The sequence below is a fragment of the Anomaloglossus baeobatrachus genome, chromosome 4, assembly GCF_048569485.1.
Source record: "Anomaloglossus baeobatrachus isolate aAnoBae1 chromosome 4, aAnoBae1.hap1, whole genome shotgun sequence".
In the NCBI taxonomy this organism is placed as follows: Eukaryota; Metazoa; Chordata; class Amphibia; order Anura; family Aromobatidae; genus Anomaloglossus; species Anomaloglossus baeobatrachus.
The window spans coordinates 259,121,521-259,138,380 of NC_134356.1; the positions used below are offsets into that span (position 1 = coordinate 259,121,521).

General features: G+C 42.4%; 1 protein-coding gene across 2 annotated transcripts in view; it reads right to left on the reverse strand.

Annotated features, from left to right (window-relative positions):
* The window catches only part of KERA (keratocan), a 57,859-nt gene extending 42,545 nt beyond the window's left edge, over nt 1-15,314 (reverse strand). The window contains exons 1-2 of one of the 2 annotated variants that reach the window (XM_075342437.1): nt 15,281-15,314; nt 12,403-13,296 (exon numbers count right to left, since the gene is read on the reverse strand). In XM_075342437.1, coding sequence (XP_075198552.1) covers nt 12,403-13,288 — 886 coding nt within the window. In that variant the 5' untranslated portion in view covers nt 13,289-13,296; nt 15,281-15,314. Of the gene's footprint in view, nt 1-12,402; nt 13,297-15,058; nt 15,187-15,280 lie in introns of those variants that run through there. The other variant, XM_075342435.1, reaches the window with a different exon arrangement.
* Nucleotides 15,315-16,860: the final 1,546 nt, after the last annotated feature.

Below are 16,860 nucleotides of genomic sequence, written 5' to 3' on the forward strand. Positions count from 1 at the left end.
TGTGCTCACCTGGGGAGAACACATATTTAATAAGGAGCCGAGAACGAGCTGAAAGATCCGGCTCTTTTTGTTGAACGGAGCCATGGGAACCGGATCACCAAAAAGAGCCGGACTGCCCATCACTACTGCAGAGCTCTGCATGCACAAGGGATCATGTGATCTCTGACTCCTCCCCTCCCTCTGACATCATCGTTGGTCCTGTTAGTACAGAGCTGTTTTGAGTGCAATTCCCTCCTAGCCTATTGCTGAGCAGCTGTGTATATAAAGCATCCTCCCCTTATGGGAAGTGCTTGGGCAACATTTCCTATCCTTAGGTATGTTGTCAGTGTAGAGGTCACGCTGCGTACCTCTTCCGTTGCCTTTTACTAATATGTAATTTCCTATCCTTAGGTTTCCTCTTGTTTGCTGAGCCTCTGGAACTGCTGCTTTTGTTTTACCAAAGGGACCCACAAGCTGTTCCTCCTTCCTGGTCTCCAGCTCCACTCGTGGTTCCACGTCCACAGAACCTTGTTGTAGCAGTGGTGCCACATCCGGAGGAGCCACTTCCACTTCCTTCACATTTGCCGTGTCTTCGCACATTGTGCAGTGTCACTGTCGGTGTACACCAACCTGAGACTTTGCTCTTTTCTTGTGACTCGGTGAGTCATGACCACTGTCTGGGAGATCGTGTATTTAGGCCCCCTGGGGTTGGGTTGGAAAGCCCCTGTATAGGGGTTTGCTCTCGGTTGCTCCTCCAGGGGAGTCCAGTGCATGGTCCGGTGGAGTCTCTCTCAGTCACCTTCGCACTCCTTTCCTGTTTGAGGATTGTCAATAAACCCAGTCTATTGCTCACCATCTACGCTCTTCCGTGTTCTGCTTGTGGTCAGCTGCTGCAGCTCCGCTGCGGTCTAGTGGGTTCACACATACACGCTCGCCATGCTGCGGTGAGCGTTATAACTAGAGGTGTTTGTAATGACACTCAGTTCTCCTGTACCCCAGTTCTACACACACACTTAGTGTCCTTTATTACAGATGGATGTGTTTGTACTGACACTCAGCTCTGCTGTAGTCTTTTCTGTACACTGATTGCCATGAGATGAAAGTTAGAGATGTCTGCAATGACACTCAGCTTTTCTGTACCCCTTCTCCCCATACTGACTGCTGTGAGATGATATGGTGCAGACATTGAGCAATAAAGGCCTTATATACTCAACCATTGTAAATTGGAGGTTCTCTTATTATTCTCCTTAATTCGTTCACATTTATAGCTTATAAAATTTGAAGAAATCAATGCACGTGCCAAACATTTGGCACTCTAGCTTAGAAGGATATAGAAAAAGTGCACGCAGAGCCTCAGTTTATATCCTTAAATATTTTGCTTAGCAAAAATAGATTATTGCGAAAAGATGAATGTGCTCATCAACCACGTCTTGTTTTCTGCAATTTAGAATTTTCTCTCCCATTTGTGACAAATACTTTGAATATCTAACTATGATTGAAAGATTTTGTACAGTATTTCACATTTATCTCCAGCGCAAATCACAAATTCCAGTAAAATCCAAAATGTGTGCCCCTTAGGGGCACTTTGCACACTACGACATCGCAAGCCGATGCTGCGATGCCATGTGCGATAGTCCCCTCCCCCGTCGTAGCTGCGATATCATGGTGATAGCTGCCGTAGCGAACAATATCGCTACGGCAGCTTCACATGCACTCACCTGCCCTGCGACGTCGCTCTGGCCGCCGAACCACCTCCTTATTAAGGGGGCGGGTCGTGCGGCGTTATAGCGATGTCACTCGGCAGGCGGCCAATAGAAGCGGAGGAGCGGAGTTGAGTGGGATGTAAACATCAGGCCCACCTCCTTCCTTCCGCATAGCCGGCGTGAGCCGCAGGACGCAGGTAGGAGATGTTCCTCGCTCCTGCGGCTTCACACACAGCTATGTGTGCTGCCGCAGGAACGAGGAACAACATCGTAACATCGGTATTTCCCAATTCATGGAAATGCCGGACACTACACCGATGATACAATAACGACGCTTTTGCGCTCGTTAATCGTATCAAAAAGGATTTGCACACTACGATATCGACTGCGACGCCAGATGTGCGTCACTTTCGATTTGACTCCACCGACATTGCAGCTGCGATGTCGTAGTGTGCAAAGTACCCCTAAGACTTGCTTTAAATATGTTTGTGGCAGTTATAATATATATAATATATTTCAAGCTATTTAAATGTCCTGTGCTATCTATTGTAACCCTTCCTTTACAACATTTTTTCTAACTCTTTTAACTATCTCTGAACAGGTGGTGTTTTTCTCCAAGAAAGTATGAATAAAAGCCTGGAGGACATACATAATCATAGAGAAAATCTCCTGTCCAGCCTTGTCAGACATGAAAAGATGATGATAAAATGTCTTTTTTTCCTGTCTAAATCTGACACTTGTTATTGCTGATGGACTGCTGGAGATATCTATTCTTCCCCTGAGGTGTGTTTGCAGGTGATTTTGTTGAAAGGTGTAAATTAAAACAAAAATAAAACCCTCTAGCTTGCAGGAATGCACAACATTAATTAACCATAATTCGAGTAATTTCTTAAAAATTTAACTAAAAGCCCACTGGACTAAGAAGCACATCTTAGTAAACTTGGCATATCTTTTGGACTGTCCATAGATAAGAAAATGAAACCTATCAAGGCTATGGGCTGGCATAGATTTCTGGAACAATGTGAATTTGTAACACGGCAGTGTTACCCCCCGCACCCCCTGTGCACGCTGTCTGTGTCATCATGGGTCATCTGTGTCTGTGCATCAGTCTGTGTCCCGCGCCAGCCCCGCGGATGTCCGCACTGCAGCGTGTCAGTGTTTTCCCCCCTCTGCAGTATCAGCAGCTTCTCACCCTGCAGTGCTGGCATCCGCGGGGATGACGAGCGCTGCTTGTCATCACTGCCCGTGCAGTCTGTGTCCCGCTCCCTGCCAGCCCCGCAGCTGCCCGCACTGCAATGTCAGTGTCTGCCCGCAGTATCAGCAGCTTCTCACGCCGCGGGGCTGGCAGGGAGCGGGACACTGCTGCTGAGGTTAGATGAGATAATTACCTGCAGTGACGATCTCCTGCCTCCTGATATCACCGCGGTCACTGCTGTCTATGCCCGTCTCGCGGGCGGCCCGAGACTGTCACTAGCAGTGACATCACGGGCTCTCGCGATACTGCGTAGAACGCGGCGGGCATAGAAGTCAGTGACAGCGCTTACGTCAGCAGTGCAGGAGATCGTTACTGCAGGTAATGATCTCATCTAACCTGACGGCAGCGCTCGGCATCCTCTGCAGTGACCTGGGCTGACCTATTGATGTTAGCTCAGGTCACTGCACGGCTCTCCCAGCCAATGGGGAACATTTTGTTCTTCATTGACTGGGAGTCTCATTAACTATGGTATGGATCGCCGTGCAACCCACTTATTGGATTACGCCGGACCCGGATTTGATTGTTCTTGTCAATAAATTGGTGAAAGAGGGAATGTGGGGAGTGTTTTTTTCAAATAAAACTTTTTTTGTTGTCTATTTTTTATTTCTTACTGACTGGGTTGGTGATGTTGGGTATCTGATAGACGCTTGACATCACTAACCCCAGGGCTTGATGCCAGGTGACATTACTCATCTAGCATCAACCCCATATATTACCCCATTTGCCACCGCACCAGGGCAATGGGATGAGTTGGGGCAAAGCGCCAGGATTGGCACATCCAATGGATGCGCCACTTCTGGGGCAGCTGAAGCCTGCTATTTTTAGGCTGGGGGGTGTCCAATAACGGTGGACCTCCCTAGTCTGAGAATATCAGACCACACTGTCCGCTTTACCTTGGCTGGTGATGCAATTTGGGGGGGGCCCACGTTTTTTGTTTTAAATTATTTATTTAATTTAAAATAACAGCGTGGGGTGCCCTCTGTTTTGGATTACCAGCCAAGGTAAAGCTGCCAGCTGTGGTCTGCAGGCTGCAGCCGTCTGCTTTACCCTAGCTAGCTACAAAAGATAGGGGGGACCTCACGTCGTTTTTTTTAAATTTATTTATTTATTTATTGGCTAAATACAAGGCTAAGCACCCTTTAGTGCCACATGAAAGGCACTAAAGGGTGCCAGCTTAGAATATGCGGGGGGGTAGGACATTATATTGGTCTTTCTCATCTATTATCTATCTCTCTATCTATCCCTTCATTCATTCATCCATCCCTCTATTTATCCCTCTAGCATCTGTCTCTATCTATCCCTCTATCTATCTAGCTGCTTCCGTTTTTTTGCAGTATGAAAAAAAGTAGGAAGGTACATAGATGACACACGGACCATATACGGAACGGAACGGATGCCACACAGTTGCATCCGTGAAAAAACATGACCATTTTTTGAGGACCGCAAAAATGGGGCAGTCCTGTGAATGTAGCCTAATCAAGAGGCTTATGAGGGTGATGTATTTAATTACAAATAACTGTTTTTTCTTGGTGTATGTGTTTATTTATTTGCTGTGTCACAGATGAGAGAAGATGGATCTCTGCTCTGTCACATGCTGAGAGGTCAGGTGCTGGGCAGAATACTGACAGCCAATGAGTGTGCAGAGGGAGGGCAGGGGGCATTTCTGGACAGTGAGGCTGGGCAGGGGGCGTTTCTGGACAGTGAGGCTGGGCAGGGGGCGTTTCTGGACAGTGAGGCTGGGCGGTGCCAGCTCTGACTGAGGTTTGGCAACCAAGAATACTGGAAATTGTCATGTTTGCTAGAGCTGAATGTAAACAAGGAGCTGCAGAGAATAAAGGGTGAATTCAAGAGGAACAAAAGTTAGAAAACAAAAAATAACAATGTAGGGGTGATTTATATGACAATACAGCATAGATAGCTTACATTTTTTTTGGAGTGTATGTCGGATAACTCCTTTAAGTCCGGGAGGCTTCTGCAAAACTGAGGGATCTTGCAGACTTTGTAATGTAAATAAATCCCCTGGATGTTGCTAAAACTTTCTAAAAACCTAAATGGTTCAGAACAGTAGCGTAGGTATCATGGGGGGGGATAGAGGGTGCGGCCGTCCCGGGCCCCGTGCTCCAGGGGGCCCACCACCCAGACCAGCGCTACCATTAACTATATTGGCGTGCACAGTGCGCCAACATAGTTAACCTCTGTGGCAGTGCTGAGGAGGCACAATCTCACTGTACTACTGCTGATGACAGCGCACACGCAGGGCATCAGAGTTCCAGCGTGATGTCATCGCAAAGCGCCTGGACTCTGATGTCTTGTGCAGGCAATGTCCGGCCCGAGCTGCACCACTCAAGATGTGCTAGAGCAGGTGAGTATATGATGTATTTTTTTTAATTCAGAACGGGGGACATATATACGAAGGCTGGGGGACCATATATACCAACCTGGGGTCCAGACTAGGAGCCCATATATACCAGCATGGGGTCCAGGTTGGGAGCCCATATTTACCAGCACAGGGCCCAGGCTGAAGGCCCATATACATCAGGCTGGAGGCTCATATATACCAGGATGTGACCCAGGCTGGGTTCTTATATATACCAGCATGAGGGCCCATATATACCAGGCATGGGGCCTATGGTGGAGGTCTATATACACCAGAATGGGGTCCATTTTGGGGGCCCAGATACACCAGGCTAGGGGTCCATATACACCAGACTGGGAGTCCATATACACCAGGCTGGGGGCCCATATTCACCAGGATGGGGACATACTATATATAATAGCATGGTGGACATTACTACCTAATGAAGGGGTGCAGCACATGTCTTTATAGGATTTAGGAAGCTACAAGGGCCCGTACATGGGACATAAACATGTCAATGTTGCATCGGGGTCCAACGAACTCTAGTTATTCCACTGGTGTGGGGGGGTACTTATACAGTGTGAGGAGCCTTTATACAGTGTGGGAGCTAATGTACGGGTCATTATACAGTGTGGGAGCTAATGGGGGGGCCTTTCTACAGTGTGGGAGCTAATGTGGGGGCTGTCATATACTCTGGGGACTACTTTGGTGGCCCTCATACAGTGTGGGGGGGCTACTATTGAAGCCATTATACAATGTGAGAGCTGCTGTGGGAACAATTAATCAGTTTGTCAGCTACTGTAGTGGCCATTATACAGTGTGTGGACCATTATTTTGGGGGCGCTGTAGGCCCATCATACTGTATATAGGGGAGATATATAGACATCATACTGTGTATAGGAGAGGTGTAGGAGCATCATACTGTGTATGAAGGAGCTATGGGAACATCATATTGTGTATAGGAGTGGTGTAGGGGCTTCATACTGTATATAGATGAGCTGTACATGGGGACACATTACTAAATGTTAAGTGAACACTTAAGAACCATTATTGTTATAGGGGCACTCAGGGTATTGTGACCGTCAGAGGCATACAGGGGGCATTATTACTTTATTGGCGCAAAATGTGTGCCCTTTTCTAGGGCACTTATACAGGGCATTAATATTTTCTAGGGGTAATTCTACCATCTAGAAAGCACAAAGGAGGCATTTTACCATATAAAGGACAGAGTGATGGCATTATTATGTGTGGGCACAGTTGGGGACATTAGTATGGGGAGGGCACAGTGGTGGCATTGGTATGTGGAGGGCACAGTGGTGGCATTTTTACCATGTGGGGGCACAGTGGTGGCATTATTATGTGGGGCAGTAAGAGGAGCACAGTTTTTGTGCCACGCAGCAGGTGACTTAATAGGGACACATACAACAGCAGCGGCTCAGTATTGGGGTGTTTGTGCAGGTTGGGATTAGATGGGGACAGTGCCAGAAATGTGAGAAGTCAGATGCATCTTTGTTGTAATCTCTGTAGATGAGTTCTGGCTGGAAGAGTGATTATGTCGGTTTGGGCAAGATGGACAAGACAGAAAAGGTAAACAAATCCATCTGAATGAACGTCAGCTGTAAGTCACCATCTAGATCTCTTGTATGTGCTGCAGGACTGATATCTACCACTATATAGTCACCATATAGCAGTAATATGAGTGTAATCTGCTGAGGTTCCACTATATCCACGATTAGTGTGTGCCACCGTAGTTATCATGGTTACCTGGTAAGGGGCCCACTCAGATGTTTGCCCCCCCCCCTGAGCTGAACCCTTAGCTACCCCACTTATTTAGAACCGTAAAAATCTGGTAAGAGGTTAAAAAAAAACAAAAGATACTCTTCTCAATGCTCCTCTCTCAAGCTGCCTCTGCTGCTCCCAACCAGCAGTTCAGTCCTCCACACCTCCATTGCATCAGATCTCTGGCCTTTTTTTTTAGTCTAAGCCAAGGTTTCCAAAATGCATATATGCACCAGAGTTCACTGTGCATGCTTTGGGGCCTAATTGTGGTTAGAAGTCTGAGTTTAGAGTAAACACTGCACTGCGATTTCTGGCTACAAGCACAGTAATCTCTGTGGCCTGCTCATAGTGGGAAATCCAAACCAAGCTAAACACCAATCAGAGATGCAATGCAACAAAGGCATGGAGGACCGGGATGCAGGCAGAGAGCAGTGGGGGTTCTCTCCTCGAGCAGGGACTGAGGTTCACTGCGCATGCTCTGTGGCCTAATTGCAATCTCAGCCTTAAGTATACAGTGGGCAGGAGAGGAAAGCAGTGAGGTGAGTATAAGAATTTTTCAAAAATTGATACATCTTATGTTTATTATGTTATGGACTCTGGAGAGACCCCAGAGCATAAAAAGGACATTAAATTCACAAAGAACAATTTATTTGAGAATGAAATCTGCACAAACAGGTGAATTTGAATTTTGTCGGATCCACTCATCTCAACTGTTAAGCAAAGTTACTAAATTGATAAAATTCTCTTTTTTTGTGCCACAAATCAAAAAACGTAAAATAATCACTAGAATACTATGTGTTATAATTGTGAAATAATACAATAGATATATAATGGAAATAAAAGCACATCAGCTTGGGCACGATAAAGGCGCCACAAGATGTGGTGAACCCGCTTGACGTCAACTCTCCCTCAATTGTCCTGTAGGCCTATATTGAAGCAAACATCCAAATTAATGGACTGCAAATATAAAACATTTAAAATTTGCTAAATCAAACCTAATTGTAATCATAATGGAAAAAATCTGAGAAATATCCCTATATCAATATGTAACACCATGTAAATAATATTCACATGTGTGAAATACCTAAGCAAAAAATACAATATGTCATGTTCTCCATGTATAATGTGTGCAATAACTTAAGATGAAAAAGCACAAGTGGTTCATATAGTGCACTAAAAGGCATTACGTAACATATGGGAGTAAACAAAAAAAAAAAGAAAAGAAGGTACTGCCCTTTAATAAAGTCTTAAAGCATGGCCCCAAAATAGATGCAGGTTCATCAGGGGCAGGGTGGGAAGTAGTATTGCAGAACTAGTGGCTACAATTGTTACTCACACTATACCATTAAAGGAATTGTTTAGGAGGTGTTTTATATTTGCATTTAATGAATCTGGATGGGTGTGTGACGCCCTGGCAAAACCAGGTAGTCACAAAAGTGTCCATCCTCCTTGTCACCACCAGAAACCCACACTCAGGTACAACACACAGCCATAAAAACCTCGCCACCCCCTCATGATAATTAGGGCACACCAGTGGGCGGGATCAGGTGGATGAGAACGCCCACCTAGGGGTCCTGAGGTATCAGAGGCAGGAACACGTCAGTTTGAGTAGTTGTTTGGTGGAGGAGTAGTGAGTGGAAGTGGAGAGCTGACAGCAGTGGAATCGGGGGTAGGAGCCCCAGGACTACTCGGCTAGGTGGCAGACAGTGAGCAGGGCCACAGGCGACGGAGATCTGGTCGTGGGAGACCTAAAGTGGACCAGGGCAGGGTTGTAGCCCGTCTGTGCCCACAGCGGGAATCCGGTCTGGGGGCCATGCACTGTCGGGGTGCCTGCCCTTTGTTAATTCCCCAGCAGAGAACGAGGCTTCAGGCCATGTTCTCCCGAAGCCCAGAGAGCGAAACGGAAGCCCAATGCGGGGAATAGGGTGTCCATCAGAACCCAAAGAGATCCCAAGGGTCAAATTTCGCGGGCCACATCTCCCAACATAATCAGTAGTGGAAGTGGACTTCCCCGTTCCATGCGGAGTCGTCCCAGAAAAGACACAAAGACAGAGTGCAGGAGGAATGGACCCCTGTTTACTATACTCGGGTGTGGGACCCAAATACACCCACCAAAGGCGACCGGTCACTGGCAACTTGGTTTACCACTGGACTTGTGTGCGATTATTGAACTGTGAGTACACCATTGATCCCCGGTCCAACCTGGCACGCCACCTCCAGCAGCCATTACTCCCCTGTACCAAAGAGGGCCCCGGGACTACACCTCCCCTACCCATGGAGGGAATCCCACCTTGCTGCTCCATCAGCCCCGGGCGTCCCATCACCGGGCAGTGGTGGTGTCACCATCTTTCACCGCAACCCACGGGTGGCATCACCGACACATCAACCCCCTGTAAATACCCCCCTTTACAACGGTTGTGAGGACGCACGGCCGTGCGAGCCCGGGTACAGTCACCACTCGAGCCGCAACAGTAACCCAGATCCGAGCAGCCCCAGAAGCGGCAGAGGCCCCCGCCCGCAACAGGTGCTCCAGTATAGGGCTACAGGGACAGCGAGGGAGAGTAGATGTTGTGCTGAGGCACCAGAACTTGCAGATTAGGGCAACTTAGTGTTGTTCTCCTCTTTTGCATTTGCTATATGCTTATACAAAGCTAGGGATTTTCTAGGATTCTAATCAAATGTATGAGCAACCACTTAAACCAAAGAGGTGATAATGATCATCCCTTTCATATGTAGGTTAAAACACAGTCATTAACTGTAACAGAAACAACTTTGTACAAATTTTTAAAACTGGGTGAGGAACAGTCAAACTCTGCTACAAAGGTGAGGTTGTGGAAGATAGATTCACGTCACAGGTCTTACACCATGATAAAATTAAGCACAACAACAAGAAACAAGGTAATTATTCTGCATCAGCAAGGTCTCAAGATTTGAAAGCAGACTGGGATTTCAAGATGTGTTTCCAAGCTCTTTTTTAGAAGCATACATGTTGGAGAAGTCTGGCCAGAAGTGGGTTTCATGATAAAATACAACAAAAAACACTGTTTTAGCTTGAAAACAAGGCAAAGTGACTCAACTATGCATGGAAGCATGGGAAATTTGGTACAGAAAAATTACATTGGACTCATGAGTCAAAATTTCTAAATATTTGTTCACAGTAGTGTTAGAGAGCAGTACAATAATGAGCGTCTACAAGCAAAAGTAAAGCATTGTAGAGGTTCCTTGCAAGTCTGGGCCTGCATTTCAGAAAACATAATTGGGGATTTGGTTAGGATTAAATGTATCCTCAATGCTGAGAAATACAGGCATATACTAATCATTCATATAGTACCATAAGTGAGGCATTTCATTGGCTCCAAAACTGGGTGAGCAACAGTTAAACTCTGCTACAAAGATATGGTTGTGGAAGATAGTTTCATGTCACCAGTCATACACCGTGGTAAAATGAAGCACAGCAGCAAGAAACAAGGTAGTTATTCTGCATCAGCAAGGGTTCAAGATTTGAAAGCAGACTGGGATTTAAAAATGTGTTCTCCAAGCTCTTTTTTAGAAGCATCAAGAAATGGATAATGTACAGGACAGTAGATATAGTGGTTGGACAAGTAAAATTTGTGCAGTAGATGAAAGGCATATCATGCTTTCTTTCCTTTGAAATCAAAAGATGTTCAGAAGTGCTTTTAGCTCAGAACTGGCAGGAACCAATGGGACCTAGCTCCACCCATCAATTGTTGGAGAAGTCTGATCAGAAGTGGTTTTCATTATAGAAATTCAGCAAAAAAGAACTCTTTTTAACTTGAAAACATGGCAAAGTTACTCAACTATGCATGAACACAGAGGAACTTTGTAACAGAAAAATTATAGCAGGTGGTCTGGACTGATGAGTCAAAATGTGAAATATTTGTTCACAGAAGTGTTGGAGAGCAGTAAAATAATCAGCGTTCCACAAGCAAAAGTATAGCTGTGAGGGCCGGGGAGGACTGGTAGGCCCAGGAGGTGGATCCACTGGACCAAGCACCCCACCTGGAGGGCAGGGTACACGGTAGCTGGAGCACTAGCGTGGCAGGAATGGGAAGAACCAGGTCACCAGGGTCACAGCGTACTTTAAGGCAATAATACAGGAAACAGGAACAAAAGGACCTGAGCACCTAGCTCACAAGACAAAGCAAAGAAACACAAGTTATGATCAGGCCCCACCCACATGGAAAGGTCAGTCTTATATACCCAGCACAGCCTTAGGTCATTTCCTGTTGCAGCAGTGCTGGGCCTTTAAGACCAGGTGAGTGGGTGCAGCCCAGTCCTATACAGAGGCATCAGTCAGAGTTAGACTCCTGAGACCTGGAACAGGACTCAGGGGAGCAAGAGCGGGAGCGGCAGGCGTGACCGGTGGACGCATGGACTGGACCAGTGAGCAAGGAGCGGTGGTGCGATGGCGAGACTGGATCAGTGAGCACGGAGCGGTGCAATGCAGGTGTTACCGGATCAGTGGGTATGGAGCGGTGCCTGGATGGTGAAACCGGATCAGTAGGTAAGGAGCACTGCTGGGACACCGGGAGCGTGACAATAGCATTGTAGAGGTTCCTTGAAAGTCTGGGAAAAATATTTGTATATTTATATGAAGGTATATTTATACAATGTATATATATATATATATATATATACAGTATATGTATATATATATATATATATATATAAAAATATACATTCATACAGCAGTAACCTAGTGGCCGGCCACTATCAGTTTACTCTCAACAGTTATAAAACATTACTTAAAATGTTTATTTCCAATCCATTAAGCCTTCCACAATTCCATGCCCATTCATAGTGAGCTATGACTTCTATAGACAGGGAACACATGTCCATATAAGTATTTTATGAGTAAAACTGGACTCTTAAAATGATATTGTAATTATTGGGTGGTAGAACGTTAAAAGCATTATGCAGCTAATCTGACATGGATTATTTTTTTGAAGCACATCAGCTTCATTAAGTTCTTCTATTGAGTTTTCAATCAAAAACCATTTCAATACAAAGTCATTCACATGTAGTTGAACCAATCTTATATAGACTTAACTTTTTTAAACAAATTTAGTAGAATTGAGCCATGGTTTTCCTATTTTTCCAAGTTAAAGTTTTTGAGTAGCTCACAAGAATTTTTACAATATCTATAGCGATGAACATCAATGTCTTGCATCATTCAATGGCCTAAAGCATTACACCTGTTCCCATATCATTCTTCAAAGACCTACTGTTGGTGTCTTTTATAGAAGATTTTTAACCATTGAGGATTCTTTCTCAAGTATTCGTTACCATACAGTAAAAAACTGACTTACTTTTAATCTTGTTGTGATCAAGATAGAGACGCTCCAGATGACCATTAACATTGGGCACAGCTGTTAGTTCATTGTGCGACAATTGCAAGTCTAGTAGGGAACTGACATTAAATACATTTGCTGGAACGCCCGTGTCTGAAAGCTTGTTGTAGTTTAGCCTAATGAAAGAGATTTTTGGTACTTTATCAAAGTACTCATTTGGAATGGTCTCAATATTGTTGTTGTCTAAGTACAATTGCACAGTGTTAGAAGGAAGGCCTGAAGGCATTTTCTTTAAGCCATTTTTGGCAATGTTGAGTTGCACCAGATTTTTAAGTCCAGCAAATGCATCAGCTTGAAAGGAACCATCTGTAAGCTTGTTGTGGTGTAAATCTAGTAAAGTGAGGTTTTCTAAGCCGCTAAAAACACCTTCAGGAATCTTAGAGATTTTATTTCTTGCCATACGAAGTTGTTCCAGGCTGCTTGGTAATGATGAAGGCACTCCTTCTAAAGCATTGTCTTCTAGAAATAAGTAAAGTAAATTCTTCATAGAGCCAAAGACATTATTTTTAATATTTTGACTTGTAATATTATTTTTGTTCAAATTGATCCATCTAAGTTCTGTAGCATTAGAAAATTGCTTCTTATCAAGTGTCCTAATTTCATTATTTTGCAGATACAAATACCAAATTCTTGATGGAATGGGAGGAACTTCTTTCAAACCTTTGTTTTCACAATATAAAGCACGTGGGAAGCTTTGTGGACAGGTGCACTCTTTTGGACAGTCATTTGAAAGCAAATAGGAAGGTTCCAGGTCAAAATAGTCATAAACTTGACTTTGGACAACAGTAAAGATGATAATGGTCAGAAAAAGCATAAATGTTCTACAAATCATATGTTTCTCCATTGTCAACCCTAAAAAAGAATAATGAAAAATATTTATTTACATGATGACAATGACAGTCTCCAGCTCTGTAATAACTATTCCAGCGTCTAAAATTTCCATCCTGAAGTCATCATTTGATTGCATGTAGGCCTCTTTTTATATGTTTGTAACATTGCTGCTTAAAATGCCTAGTGTATTGTGAACATTAAGCCCCATACAGAGGACCAGATGTTTTAGTCTTTACATCACACTCAACTCCAGCTAGAATGAACTCACTACATCAACTACATCATCTAGTTTTTTTCTCTTTTCCATAGTCCCAAATGGTTTACAATACAAAGCTCTTTATTGTTTTAGATTTCCATGAATTTGTGCAATGTTTGGGTAGTGGAATTAATCTAGTGGGAATATAGACAAAATAGATTAACTTGTTTAAATCAGGTATGATTTCTCCAAAGTAGTCAAGTTATTATGACTTTCCATTCTCCAATATGATAGTTCATTTGGATAGCATTTTCAATAAATATGGTTTGCTCTAGTATGGAGGATCAAAGGCCATTCAAACAGCTGTTTCTTGTGTATGGCTCTGAAACCTGGAAAGACTATGAGAATCTTTACCCTCAAGCTATGTGACTAACCTAAGACAAATTGTGTTTTATCAACCTTAGAGCACACTGTTCCACTTAAATTGTGATTAATAAAGTTAATAAAGTAACATTTACACTTAAATGCTGTAGAAATAAATACATATACACAACACTAAATATATACTTCTAATTGTATATATATATATATATAAATATGTGTGTGTGTATATATATATATATATATATATGTATATATAAATATATATATATATATATATATATTTCTAGCTCTGGTATGAGGGATCAAAGGCCATTCAAACAGCTGTTTCTTCTGTATGGCTTTGAAACCTGGAAAGACTGAGAATCTTTGCCCTCCAGCTAGGTGAATAATCTAAGACAAATTGTGTTTTATCAACCTTAGAGCACACTGTTTCAATTAAATTGTGATTAATAAAGTTAATAAGGTAATATTTCACGTAAATGCTGTAATTAGAAATACATATAAACACACACACTAAGTTATATACTTCTAACTGTGACATCTATAACATACATGTGGATATATACTTATCTATACATATATAAATACATACATATACATATATATACATTTGCATGTATGCATACTTATGTATACACACACATACATTTTTTTTTATATATATATATATATATATATATATATACGTATAGATAGATACATCGATATACATGGGATTTGCGTATATCTATCTATCTATCAATCTATCTATCTATATATATATATATGTATATATATATATAGATACCTATTTATTGAAAGATATCACAGTTAGAGTTACTATAGATCTAATCCCTAGACAAACTAAGCATCTATGTAAAAATACAAAAAACATCTTTAGTCGTTAACTAGCTATATTAATAATGACTTAAAACTTTAGATTTCAGACTGAATATCATTGTCTTATGCTTTAATTGAAGTTCAGAGTTTCAATGAACATATAAGTATGTCTGTTACATAAATGATGCCTCTCTACTAAACATCCTCATCTCAGCCAGTGTCAGGTGAGTGACAGTTAAACATTTCATTTCACATTAGAAATATTTCTAAAACCTGGACTGTCTCCAAAAACACTATAGATGCAATCTGAGCAAACACCAGTTATCATGCCTAAAATAATTAGGAATCGTATAGTATAAGCGTAGAGTGCTGTGAAAGATTTACCTTCCAATTGTGGAATGTAGAGGTCCTTCCTCACACTAGGATTCACCTTAAAGTGGGAACTCTTGGCTCTTAGCAGAATATTTTGATCCTGTCCTTTGAGGTTTTACTGCCTCTTACATCAACTCTACTCTTGTTCCGCTCACGAGCAGCTTCTTAGATTACTTGTATAATATAAGCATAGCCACTAGCCATTGTGTCTAATCAGCTGCTCTTTAGGCTTACCTCTTAGTTCCTGACTTTTCAGTCCCTTTGTGTGTCTCCCTGGCAAGACTATGACAGAAGTAAAATGCCTTAGTTTACCAATGCTGTCTGTCTAATATATATGCACCAGTGACTACAACAGTTAACCCATAAAGCAACCTTAGACTTTTCAGCATGCTGAGTTCTAAATTGATGTAAGCAACCATGTACCAATCTGCTTTATAAAAATAAATGAATAAAACTGCACAATGTGGACTCTGTCATCATTTTATATTACTTGTAATCACATACTTTGTTTCTAGATAAAAAAAAAACTACTATACTATAGTAAAAAATAAAGATTGTATACTTTATATATTTGGCATATTTTTACATCAAAATAAAGTTAGCCAGTTTTTGTAGCAGAAAGCCAACTACAATGCATATACTTATAGTATAGGCCTCACATTGGCTCACAAGCACCAACTACACAAAAAAAATCTACAACAGAGTACCATTTCTCAAAGAGAAACCAAGGAAAAAATTGTGAAAACATACCCTGCTGTAACTAAATAAAAGCATAGTGCATATAAACATAGGGTACTTAGTAAACACTGTTTTTGATAAAAAAAAAGCATAAAGCTATCCCCCCAACGCCAAGGTGTACCCAGTTGGGATAGTACCTACACTCTCTAATATTAAAACCTTACCATGGGTCTAAAATAGGCCTCAATGTGACTAAGGGCTGAGAGTGACCGGGTCCTAAAAGGACACACAGTCAGGGGATGCACAGAATGAAATGCCCAGCTCACGTTTTTTTTTATCAAAAACAGTGTTTACTAAGTACCCTATGTTTATATGCACTATGCTTTTATTTAGTTACAACAGGGTATGTTTTCACAATTTTTCCTTGGTTTCTCTTTGTCTTATGGCCAGTGTGAACATGAGCTCACAAGCTCCATGTTTACCATCTCATAGTCCGGCTCACTTTTTTGTTTTTATAGAGTACCATTTCTCACCCACTCACTGAAAATATTAGAGATTATCTCTAGCCTGGAATGTATTACGATCTGTTTTTAAAGCACCACTCCAGCATTTTTTTTAATGCACCACTGGTGTGGTTGCTTTAAATCTAAGTCCCCAGCTCCCTGTGTTATATTCATCATTCTTTCACAACTCAATGCAAGTCAATGAGAGCCTCATTCAAGCCTCATTCTGGCTCTTATAGAGATGAAATCGGAGCTTGTGACATAACTTATGACTTCTGTCCAATCAGAAGTTAGAGTCACAAGATGGAGCCTTGAGATCGGCGTGGCCTTGGTAAAACGTGAAACTGCCATAAAGTAACTTTATATATTTTTGTTCTTTTTGAATTTATGTAATTTGCCTTGATTTATTTTGAATATAGTGTAGGGACTCATAAGTTTGAGGACACTTGACATTTGGGTTGTGAGCTTATGTATTTTGGCCAAATTATGGACCAATACCTCATTTTGTTAATTATCATTTTTTTATTGCATAATTTTTTGCAGGATGCAGCCTGGCCCTTTGGGTGTCTATCTTGTGTGTTGATGCACTTATATAGTGCTGGAAAGTCCACCTGATCTAATAGTATGGGTGTC